Genomic DNA, 13,224 nt, shown 5'->3' with positions numbered 1-13,224 from the left:
TTTTTTTTACATATATATAGTCTCTTATTTAACAGGGTTATGGCACAGGTTATTACTGTACCTAGGGTACATAAATCTCTTTGTTGTGATTACCTGAAATAAAATCCAATGCAACAGGCTGCTATAAGCAGTCACCTCACTAGTTGATACAATATCCCTGTGTCCCTGTGTTTAATTTAGCCCGAGTATATCTAGCTATCAGAGGTTTGTAGAGGAGCATTACAGACCAAACAGCATGACAATGACTGATATGGCAAGGTTCAGGTTATGAAACAATATTCAAAAGCTTTGAACATCTCACGGAGGCTCTATTTAAACCATTATTTGATAATAAAAATGTGTGATAAAAATGCAAACCTGCCAAGAGGCCAAACTTTACTTGCAGGCAAACTGCACTAATCAACTGCCAGTTTTACAGTAACTTAACTGCCCTGAAGCCAACAGCCAGCCATGTCATCCTGTAGAACACTTCCCATCCAGTAAACAGCTGTAGCTCCCTCTCAGTTTTTGTGCAAAATTGTGGCGTTTGGATGCTTTTAACACAAGTGCAGTTATTTTTCTTAGTGCCTTTGCATTACAATGGCTTAATATCATTAGCTCAATTGATTTAAGTTGTTAACAATGGGAGGTAGTGAAAGCTTTACTGTTCAAACCAGCTGCAGCTGATCTTTTGTCAACAAGCAGCACTGAAACGAGATTAAAAAGCTCTGTTTCAATAAGAATTTATTAACAATACACGACCATATTAAGAATATTTAAAGTGAGCAAATATTTTAGTCCATAAATGTGAAAAACCTGGCAGAGACATGTTTAGAGGTTGGCTTTCCTCAACAACACATTTTTTCTCATACATTCAGACGGTTTGTTTCCTCTGCCAAAAGATCCGTGTAATCACCGGTGGTGGTTGGACATGCCTCATTTAGATGACCTTAAACATGACATTGATCCCGTTTCTTCTGCTCTGCAAAAATTGTTTGCATGTGTGACGGAGACCTAAACATGCACTATCGAAAAAAATCTGTTCTAGAAGACATTTAGTTTCACCACCATGAACCAATGAAGGGATAACAGTAAAGTTTACAATCTTAGAAGCTCAATTACATGCTGCCTCTTTTATAATAATATCCTTATTAGCATGCATTATATCATGGCCTCTAAAGCCTCTTTGCCACTGAAAATATGGCGTTAAAGCATGTTTTTCAAGCATGGGTCAACCTGCTAAGAATTGACTTCCTTCCCACTGGCAAAAAACCTGGGTCTACCCCTCGCGGGCAAGCTGCATGGCCTCTGTCTCCCCCGCAGCTGGGGCTGACTGTCCGACTGTCCGCCCTAATCACTATATAGGGCCCTATACAGAGGTTACGAATCATCCCCTGACACCCAAAGGTAGCCCTGCATTTATGATCTAAACAACACACTCTTTATATCCATTTTTAACTTGGCACAAGAGGTAAAATGTTTTCTACACAATTAACAGTTCATGTTTGTTTTTTTTTAAATTAGCACATAACATGGTAAAAGAGATATACATTGTCTTTCAGCATCTTTTAAATATTAAATCTTAGGAACATATCTGTAAAGCTGTGGCGCAGAAAAAATTATGTTTTTAAACGGCCTTATTGATAATATCTTACTCAAGATTTTTGCTACTGGTGTCCTCACTAAATTGAAGACAATGGAGCATATCACCACAGGTCTGAAGTTAGTACAGCGGCTTCCCATATCTCAGAAAAATAGACTTTAAAAAGATTTCTGTTTATAAATCACTGAGTGGCTTAGTAAGTTAGCACATTACAGACTTATGGTCAGTGTATTAACCAACCAGACTGCTCAAGTCTTCTAGTCCAAGTCTACTTTTTTAACAGAGGGAATCAGCTTTTAGTGCAGATGCACCGATATTCTTTGATAAACTCTGAGAAAAGTAGAAAAGCACTGAAACATTCAGTTGCTTTAAGTCAAGATCAGAAATGTGTTCAGAGTGGCCTCTGAATGTGCCCTTATTAACCATTTTATCATAATGTCTTCATATAAGCAATCCTCTTAACTGTTCATTTTATTCTCTGTAACAATTAGGGTTAATTATCTATTTACCTTTATGTCACAGTAATGTTTTCCTGTAATGTTTATTTTTATTTTTTTCCTATGTACAGCACTTGAATTGTCTTGCTACTGAAATGTCACCTTGTCTTAAAAGGGTTTTAACACTTCTTTGGGAGCATCAAAATAAATAAAAAATATGTAAATGAAAAGAATTGTAGAATAATACTTGATAAAAATTCAAAGCTATTGCATATATCAAAACTAAACATAATATTATACATTAATATGTTATTGGTAGCTTTATGTTAGTAGTTCTCATCATGAAATAATTTATCTTTTATTAATTTCTATTAAATGTATATATCATTTTATCATTTTTTAGGTTCATTTATTTAGGTAAATAAATTATCTAAATGAAGTCAGTCTTTGTTCATTGACTTACCCTATTTGGGGAAATTTTGATTAGGAATTCTTCACATTTTTGCAACATAAAAACTAAAACAAACAAATTTTTGGAAATCTTTTACAGGTTCTGAAGAGCGACAATTTGGAGCTTCCCCTGATTTAAAAAAGTCCAGCTCCATGGAGAGTCTCCACAACCCTGCTGCTGAGGTTATAATGAACGAAGAGCTCAACGTCCAAAGGATGCCCTCGCGGATCATCAGGGGTCGAGGCTGCAACGAGAGCTTCCGGGCGGCTATAGACAAATCCTATGTGCAGCGTGGTTTCATAGCAAAGGAAGAGAACAGCGTTGAGACATGTGAGTAATTACTGTACATATCTATACTATATAACGGCGATTGGTGCTCTGTATCCTATGATTAAACTTATTGATTTAAAAAGGCTGGTAAAATATCATGTAATGTAAACTTTAAATGAAATTGTGACTTAATACTTAAGATTTTAGTAACGTTAAGGCCAGATGACATTGCTGGCGTCCAACTGAAAGCTCAGATACCATTTTTTTTTTCTTTTGAAAGTTTGCAGATCTTTGCTGCATTTTATTTTTTACCTATGTCCCACAAATTAAAACAATGTCCTGCATTTGAGTGGGTCAAATTTAATTAAATTATTTTTTGAGACTCAGAAATTTCTGATAAATGGCTTATTCTGTGTTTAAAGTTCTGTAAAACTTAAGTTTACGGGGTTAGGAAAGAGCTGAGTCAGCTGTCAATCAAAATACAAAGCAGCACCTTACTTTATGACCAACCTGTGCACATTGTCCTGAAATTAAAAGAGATTAATACTGTATATACAAAATATTATCAAAATTATCACTTTATCCGAACATCCACCCTCACACCCAACCCCTCAACCACTACATAGAGTGGAGACTTTAAAGTAAACTCAGCGAACTGTTTTTTCGGACCTACTTTTTGCTCCCTGTTTGTCACGTGATTCCGGCTCCCCCACACAGTACCCCAAAACAAATCCCATGATGCTTTGCAAGGAGGCGTCTCAAAGCATTCTGGGATATCTCTGCTCGTCTAGTGACCAGAGATCTTTTTTTGATTTATCTGTTTTCTGTCCTCCAGAGCTCTTACCATAGATGAAGTACACTGTTTATCCAAATATTTTATGATTGGTTATGTCCGAGTTGCTGCTTCAAACAAGGCTAACATGGATGGTTTACCTTGTGCAACGGAGATTTTACTTTGTATTTTTTTACTAAAGCAGATCTGTTTTACTTTTCCACCATGTATCTCTTCCATGTCAGACTCATGAGAGTAGGGTTGTCATAATACTAAACTTTTCAACTCTATACCGATACTAAGGAAAATATTCGATACTCGATATCATTTTCGATACCACAAGGATAAAAACAAAGACTCCAAAATTTTACAGAAATACTTTCATTAATAAATAAAATACAATCAATAAATACAATAAACAATAAGAACAATATTTTGAGGTTGTATGCTGTGCACAATATTAAGCAAGCTTGATAAAAAAATAAAAATTAAGTTTTCCTTCCTTGGCTATGCTTTGCACACATAACAATGACACTAGCCAAACCGGTTAAGAAACAAAAATAATTCTCAACAGCTGCACCTCTTACAAAAAAAAAGTCTGAAACTGAAAAGTGCACAGAACTATTCAATCACACAGTGTTCTGAAAGTGCATTTTCCTCTATTCTGCACTTTAGATGAATGACTGCTTAGGTGCCACTGGTGGTGGCACTGTATCGATACTTTTAAAAACGAGTATTGTATCTGGATACAACGTTTCAGTATCGATACTTTTTTGAGTATCCCTGCATGAAAGTGCAACTGAATTGCTAAAAGGTCTGGGCAAAATGGACCAGTCTATCACAGTTGGTGCTAAACAAGCACAATTACAGCAAATTGTGTATTTGAGACCAGTCTCAGACCTGCACCTATTTTCAATGAACTCTTAGTGCCACAACCTCATATGATCGAATTTTCTGTTAGATCAAACGCTAAATCTTAAATTAGGGGTGTGTTTAGGCCTTTACAATAGATCCCAAATTAATATATCTTTTTTTCCGTACAAAACGAATCCTCTACATCTTGCTCCTCAGTTCCTGAAAAATACTTTTTTCTATATAAATAGGTTTTGTCCTCTAAACCCTTCTTCATTTTTTCTCTCCTTAGACTGGGTAGAAAGAACAATACAAAAATAATGAAATTAGTTGCTAACATTCAAGTTGATGGCTAATACATGCCAGAACTTGTTATAATTGTTTGAATAAGCACCAGTTTAAATCTTTTGACACCTCAAATTTGTTGAGCTGTTTTTTTTTTTTTTTTTGCCAAATTTCCTGTGTGGGGGTAAACTAGCGCTCTGTCTCTTTATCATACTCGCTATCAAACATTCCCATTGTGAAAAATGTGGTTTAATCATGAAGTTTGGATCCCTTCCCAAATCTGATCTGAGGTTATGAAAAGATTTAGAGTTACCTCTAAAGAGCTTCTTAAAAAAGCTGATTGTGTGATATTTAGTTAGAGGTATCGGTATAAATTAACTGGGGTGGTTAGTGCACCGAGAATGTTGCAAGTACCTGGTTCGATGCCCACAAACTGCCAGTCTTGACCCCACACTGATAGATATCTCCAGTGTGAGATCAATAGAGTTCAATTAAAAAAAAAAAAAAAGCTGAATTCAAATTCTTACACTCTTCAAATATTTTAATAGAAAACCTTTACAATCTTCCTTTGGCCTCCTAAATATATTATTCTACAGTACGCAGATCTATCACATTAAGAACAAAGAAGTTTGTGGATGTTCAGTTGGTATGATAACTTTTTCAAGGCACTGTTATGAGATGACAACACATATACAGAATAGAGAGGCAGCCGTGTTACAGTTTCTGACAGGCAATAACACCGCCACACCACAAGAGTAATCACTTGTTATAAATTTCCTTTCACCATTAAAGGATTCCATTAAAAGAGCTGAGGGACATTTGAAAAAGAAGGAATTATTTGCCTGAAATGCTTTGTTCTCATAAGCTTTGTCGGCAAGCCACTAAATACAGCCTTATCTCTGCAAAGAAAAATGGGGAAAGCAACCGATTTCCCCTGCTGCAGTATATTGCATTCTCCCCATGATATTCAAATAACTCTGTTTTTCAATTTAGATAAAAGCAGCCAGCCCGTGCTCGTCACTGAGGTTAATAGTCAGAGTTGACAGATAAGCCGCTGCCTTCCACTGCTCCCAGACTTTTATTTACATAAAATAAGAACGGGGCATCACGTCAAGAAAATGTGTCCCCACAAGATATTCTGCTGGACATAATGCACTTCCTCTTGTGCTGCTCTGTGTTGTACTGTTTGAAGAAATAAGATAGAAAAAAAAAAGTTAAATCATCCCTCGCTTCTGTTATGTATTGGAAAAAGACGGGCAATTTACCTTGTCTCTCACAACCTTCCTTGACAGGCCATCTTAAAGGTCTATGATTATTATGGAATAAAAGTTTAATGGTTGATTTCAGAGAAGTGACAAAATGTTTCCGATGGTTGTCTGCTGTTGCAAATTATCTTTGAGTTTCCTGACACTTTCATCAAGGTTTTCTGCTAGTATTTGTGACTGCCGGGCTTTTCTTTTTAAGTCCCATCAAATCAATCTGGATGGCCTCACCTTCTGATGTCTGACAGTAAAGGCTTTTGTCTGCTTTTATATAGAACATAACTCGTTTTTTCTCACTTTATGTCAGTGTTATATTAAATAGTAGATGCCAAAAAATATATTGAATTCAAAACTGACCTTTTCTTTTTTCCTCTGTTAACTCAGACTGGTGCAGCACTTGTGACGGAGATGATTTTAACCTCACTTTGAACGAAGATTTAGCTCAACAGATCATCCGTACTTCATAACTTGGAACAGTTGATACATAAAAAAAGCCTATGAAGGACTGGGGTTTGTGTGATTTCTGACTTTCAAGTCCTTCATCAGATAAATTAGTTGATTTCCTTTTAATCAGAACTTGGTCATTAAGATGGTTGGTGAGGCAAAGATTAATACATTTTTTTTCAGCGACGATGTACCAGTGATTATGCTGGCAACAGGCAAAAAGAAATCTAAAGGGCAGATTAGACGTCTGCAAACGCACACATCAAATGTTGCTTGGGTCTGGTTGCAAACCATGTTTTGCTGGTATCCTTCTGCACCGTCGGTCTGGAATTTCTAGGGATGCACAGCAGTTTCCCGCCAAAGCGCAATGGGGAGCCTATTTGAGAACTCGCGAGAACTTCGGCGGATGGTCACCAGAACTTCAGTTTGGCAGAGACCTTGGCATCTTTATATAATTTGTCAGAGGCATTGTAAAAGTGGTTGTACTTCCGAACCTCCTCGATTAACCTTTCGTGGTAGTTGTCCATTGTTCTTCGGTTTTAAAAAATGGCGCTTTCCAGCACCGAATCAAGTAGGATGACCACACAGAAAGGTAAACCAAGGACCAATCACAGCTGCTTGTTGTCTGCGCACTTCCGCTTGAGGTCTGCGTGGGTTTGCGACCGTATGACCCACAGTCAGGATTTTTTTGAGACAGAGACAGATTTGACGGTTGCAGAGGCTATGCGTCAGAAGCTTAAATTGGCCTTTAGATTTAACTCATCATTAAACACAATGATTTTCTTTACAAGGGTGGATCAAGTTTTTGACATTAAATGGTCAATCTCTGGGAATCTAAAGGGCAAAACCATTTCCTGTGCATCATATAAAAAAAAGGAGCACAGCTGCAGTGGAACTGGAACAGAAATAAAAGTCTTGGAAAATTATTGATGCTACATCTCAAAAGTAAAGTCTGCAAATTTAAATAAGAAAACTAAAGTTAGAAGAAGATAAAACTACAAATGCACAATACAGTTAACAGTAACTGCGAGTAATGGTACCAATTAATAAATCTAAAAAAATTGATACAATTTTAGATCATTTGAGAGAAATCTAGTTAAACATATATTGGCCCATCCAATACTAACATGAAATATAGAATACATTTAGGAAAATAAAAACCCATAGAGTTCCATTTAGAAACTGTTAAGTTCTTAAAGAAAACACTTAAAAGTATGACTAATAGAAAGGAAACCTAAACATTATTTCAATTCATATATCAGTCCTAAAGCTTGGTTTATGCCTGATGCGTCCTCAAGGTTTAAATTACGTTATATTTGGCGTCCACACCCTTCTGCTTGACGTCCCTGGGGACTGAATTTCCCCATTGCGCACCAGAAAATTTGTAACTACGCAGAATTATTCCTGTGTAAAGAATTGACAGGCGAGCAACAGCTTCTATTGGCTAGGGCATGGAGATTTAAACCTTTAGAGACTTTGATTTAGCCCATAAATACCACTATCAAAAGATTGTCAGAAAAAAAAAAAAACTGGAAAGAAATGACTGTTGCTCATGGACTTCGACAAAATTATAAACAGCTGTGTTTTCTACTTCCTCATGCATCAGCTTGTCAACCTTTCTGACCAATAATCAATAATTCTAGTATTGGCTAAAAGCTTGACATGGGAGGTAGGTACCCAATCAGCTCTGAGATTTCTACTTAATGCCCTTCCCTGTTGCGAACCCTTTCAACAGGAGGATTTGACTTATCCTTTCCGTAGAGTAAAACTACCCAAGCACTTGTACAATAGGCAATCTCTATCTATTTGGTACACCTGAAATGCAGAGTCAGGACATGTGGAAGAAAGAAATATGTTTCCCTGTGTCAGTGTGACTGCTGAGATTGGATCAACTTGAACATAAACAACAACTTGCAGATGTATGCAGACAGGCTCGTAGATGCACATTTGTCGGCTGCCCTCTGGGAGGCTCTGGATTAAAATATTTAGAGTGTTATCTGCAGCTCAGCGTCATTAGGCAGCAGTAGGAACATTAGCACTACTGCTAATCTCATTCATTTAAATAGCCAGATAGAGCTCACAGCTGCTACTTGCCGCCATTGTTCTGAAGTGGATGATAAGCAGGCGGCAGACAGAAGGATAAAGTAGATCCCTATCCAGAAACTGCATACAAATTAGTGCAAGACATTGTGCCATTTATTGAAATCAATCAAAACCGTCCGTTTTATGCCTTTTAAAAAAGTAAAGCATAAAGTTTCTTTCTGTGTATTTTCCATCCATCCATTTTCTGTCACGCTAAATCCCAGCTGGGGTCGCAAATGATGCTGGTGCCTATATCCAGCTGTCTACGGGCGAGAGGCGGGGTCCACCCTGGACAGGTCGCCAGTCCATCACAGGGCAACACCGAGACAAACAACCATTCACGCACACATTCACACCTAAGGAGAATTTAGAGAAACCAATAACATAACAGTCAAGTTTTTGGACTGTGGGAGAAAGCCGGAGTACCTGGAGAGAACCCATGCATGCTCAGGGATAACATGTGAACTCCATGCAGAAAGGACCCAGGCCAAGAATCGAACCCGGAACCTTTTTGCTGCAAGACAGCAGTGCTACCCACTGTAACACTGAGCAGCCCAATTTCTGTTTATTTTTTTTCAGTTTTAGAACTTATGTGATCATTTCAGTCAAGATAGATAGAAAGAAATATCTAAATATAGATGCATAATATACATTAATTATTCATCTTTTTGTAATGTTTTCATTTTTTTAGATTAACCTGTGTAAACAGATCAGAGGCCTGTGCAGAAATCAACTGTATGATTTAAGATGCTAATCTGCTTTCAGTTCTTGCCTTTCTCTGCTTGCTGTTAGTATTCCTTAGTAGTAGTTTCCTTTGAGGTGGCAGCTGCAACAAAAGGTGATTGCTCAACAGATCACAAGAGAAAGTGAAATCCTATCATCCTTAAAATCTCTTTCCAACCTAAGGCTGCTAAATATTTTTGTCCCTCCTCCGTCTTCTTTCCTCATGATAAGCACTTTTCTCTCTTCTATCAGAGGTAGAAATTAAACAATGACATGCATGACTGTAATGCATCGTGATCTGAGGAACATCTACTTCATACCTCTGAGCGAAAGATAGAGCAGACAGGGGCTGTGCCAAGCTCAGCACACATCATATGTGTAATTACCATCCCCCAGAAGCCTTCTTCTAGATTATTTAAATGAGTAATTAGTGATGGATTAATTACATTTTCTACATTGATTCTGATTAGATGTGATGAAAACTTTGAGTTTAATCAACCTTGCAGCACCTAAGGAGTTTGGTTTGAGTTTGATGTCGGGTATAAAATTAGTTCAGACGTAATTAAATATCAGATTCGCTTGACTATCATTAATGCATACGCTAGTGTTCAGTTGGATCTCTTTTTATGTATAAGAATATGCAGAAGAAGAGGAGTTTTCTGTGATCTGTGTGAAATGTACACAACTGAAATAACTTCAGGCTCCCAACTAAGAAAGTATGTTCCAGTGAACTCTACTCTCAGTGGGTGAGCAATGTAAATATATTCCGCTCTAACGAGGAGAGTCAATTCAGTGTTTTGTACGGAGCCCCTCTGATGACATGGTCAAAAAAAATGTTTAATTGTGGCCTTGAAGTAGTATTTCGTGCGCACATTATACTTATTGCGTGGCCACGAAATCCTACTTCGTGGCCACAATTAAACATTTTTTTTGACCATGTCATCAGAGGGGCTCCGTAGTTTTGTTCAGATATTCAGTACGTTTTTTTATGGCTTCTCTGATGTTGCTCAAAAAAGGAGGGATGCAGTCCAAATGGTAAAAGACAACTTAAAATGTCTGCTGATGTAAAATGCAGCTTCATTAATCTATAGGGACTCAACCAAAAGTTAAAGTTCATTTACTGTATTTGCACTTTGCTCTGCAATGTCTTGCTTTAACATTAGTTTCACATTTTTCCCCCACCATTTCAAGTTTTTTAAAACCTGATTTTCTTATTTATTTTTTGTTTATTAAATGTTTTGGATAAGAAAACAAACAAATAAATAAATACAATTATATGGCAAACATAACAAGAGCAAATATAAGCTTTTGTTTAAAAAAAAAAAAAAAATCAATGCCACAGGTTTTTGTCTAATTCACATTAGACCAGGACAATCAAAACTTTTTTTTGTTTTGTTTTTTTGTTCCTTCCTTAACCCTTTAAAGCCTGATCCAAGAATAAAACAAAACAGAAAATTACTTTTTTTTGGTTTGAAGTCCTTATTTGGCCTTTTAACAAAATAAGTTTAAAAGAAAAAACAGAAATACATTTTTGATATTAATAATTTATTACTATGCGATAAGTCAAGATTATTTTTTGTGTCATCTGCCCTTTGTTATCAGGTATGTCTGATTGTGTACAATAGGATTTTGAGCAGTTTTTACCATTAAATTATGCAAAAGGTGTCAGACGCGAAACATTTCAGAAACCGTATGTATCAAATATGATACATTTGGCATTATTGGGTTAAACAAATTTTAATTGGAATTTCTAGTTTGTTTCTGACCTCTTTTTTTTCTTTTTTTTTCAATAGCTCTAATGTTGAAATGATTTTTCTCACTGAGATTTTTATGGTTAAGAACAGCACTATAGGTTCAGCCATTTCCAGCATTCATTAATTCCTTCATTCAGACTTTGACTTCGTCTGTGTCCAAATGTCAGCCCGAACCCCTAAATCCGTCAATCACTATATAGAGCGGGGACTATACAGTGGACTCAGTTAACTGACCGTTCAGACAGATGATCACTACTTTTTGCTCCGGGGTTGTGACGTAACTCTTCCTCCACCGCCCGGTGCCTGTGGCATCTTTGTTGTTAGTCCGGCTATCAGGTAGCAACAGCCTATGGCGACATGTGCCGCTGTGACAGAAAATCCCATAATGTTCTTCAAGGAGACCTCTCCCCTCCAAGCATTGAGCGATTGATTTGTTCGTCTAGTGACCATGGATAATCCCTACTCTTCAAGGTGCATTGTGGGAGATTTTGAGTCCACTACTTTTCCATCCACTACAGTATACGTTTGGACACTCATTTAAAATGGAGTAACCGCTATATAGTGCCCTATACAGTGATTAGGAAGGATGTTCGGACACAGCCTCAGACTTAGAAAAAACTGTATGCACAGTATGTATACAAAACAAAATTCAATTGCATACAGCATTTCAACAGTGAATTAGCAGCTAACTAAGGTGAAACAGTGAAATGAACACCACCATTCACAAAGTGCAGCAGTGATTAAAATGTAAACAGTGTAGGAGAAATGAAACCAGTTTAAAAATAATGCTGCAAAATCACATTAATATGAAAAGGTTCAGTGCAATTCATTATAAATATGGTGCAAAATGCAGTAGAGAATTTGAGTTGTGTCCTATTTAAAAGGATTAAGCATCTCGTGTTCTATCACAGCATTCATTCATTCATTCATTCATTCATTCATTCATTCATTCATTCATTCATTCATTCATTTATTCATTCATTCACTAATTACATAGTTGGTTGGGAAACCTTTTCTCACCAAATATATATTCATCATTAGAAAACGGTGTTTAATGTACTCAGGGTCACTTAATCTGATATGAAACCTTTTTTTTTTTTGCACACGTTACACAATGGCTAATATATAACAAAACAAAAAAAATCAGCATTTTATTTTTCTCAGCACTGTAAAGTTAACCCATCTGATCTGTTTTTTTGTCCTTCCAGTGGATGAAGACACAGAGGAAAGCTTTCCTTCAGGTCAGGAGTCCATGTCCACCAGCGGCGATCTCAGCCTCGGTGGCGGGCTGGCTGATGACAAGCAGAAAGATGGCGCCACGGGCGGGCCAAAGGAAATCAAGAAAGGGGAGAAGGAGAAAGACAAGGACAAGAACAAAGCAAAGAAGGGTGTTCTGAAAGGCCTGGGTGAGATTCTCAGGTAAGAACAACAGAGAGCTTACAGCACTTAAACAACCCATTTGTGTTGCCCCGAGCACCAATCATTGCCTGCTTTATTTAATTCCACTCAACACGTTCACTGGTGGATCATACAGACTCTGAATTCATTCTCTGGATGTTGCCAACGCTAATCAGGGACCCTTTTCCTTGAACCCTGTGAGGTGGTTGGGTGAGGAGGGGGTGGTTATCGACCTCGAGGGCCTTTGGCACTTTAGAGCCAGATTATTTTTAATAAGGGCAACATGTTTTATTCATAATCCCATGTGCGAGGGCCTTCCATCCACATCGCTCAGCATTTGTTAACCAGCAGAAATTGTTCAGAGCCTATACTAATGGGGAGGGGCTGGTATGAAGCTCAGGGAATTAAAGACCTTTGGCTAGATGTTAAAATCGACTCTGAATCAGTTTGTATTGTTTCCTCTGCCTTATTTTAACTTCTACTGTTTCGACATGGAGCGGCCAGATTTCAGCTCAAGAATATATATATATATATATATATTTTTTTTTTTATTTCATCCCTGGAGGTTTTTACTTTGAGGAACCACAGAGAAATATTTATATGATCCTGCAGGAAGGATTTATTCTGACCCAAGGGTAAAATTTTTGCTAAGCACCAGTTTCAACTTTTGTATTTTAGAAAAGCTTTGGCACATTTTCATTTCACATCCACAGAGTGAGATTTAGAAATGTACTATAAGCTTTATAATTTATTTTGTCTGTACATTTGTTTAAAATTGCTCAAACTCAGTCAGATGGTGAAAAATAGTAGTACCACACATTCTGAATTAGATTTAGATGAAGAGTTTGTTCACTTTACCTCATGAAGAGGCTTTGATTTCAACTCATATTATAAACTTTATCATAAACTTCC

General features: G+C 37.1%; 1 protein-coding gene across 1 annotated transcript in view; it reads left to right on the top strand.

The window, feature by feature from the left end:
• Window positions 1-12,333, top strand: part of LOC107101470 (partitioning defective 3 homolog) — a gene marked incomplete at both ends in the record, with an annotated part of 175,735 nt that extends 163,402 nt beyond the window's left edge. Inside the window, 2 exons of the mRNA XM_015400405.1 lie at window positions 2,570-2,800; window positions 12,123-12,333. Coding sequence (XP_015255891.1) covers window positions 2,570-2,800; window positions 12,123-12,333 — 442 coding nt within the window. The remainder of the gene's footprint in view (window positions 1-2,569; window positions 2,801-12,122) is intronic.
• Between the last annotated feature and the right edge of the window lie 891 nt (window positions 12,334-13,224).

Source organism: Cyprinodon variegatus, unplaced genomic scaffold (genome assembly GCF_000732505.1).
Source record: "Cyprinodon variegatus isolate N-32 unplaced genomic scaffold, C_variegatus-1.0 Scaffold1099, whole genome shotgun sequence".
Classification (NCBI taxonomy): Eukaryota; Metazoa; Chordata; class Actinopteri; order Cyprinodontiformes; family Cyprinodontidae; genus Cyprinodon; species Cyprinodon variegatus.
This window is presented reverse-complemented; position numbering and strand designations above follow the sequence as displayed.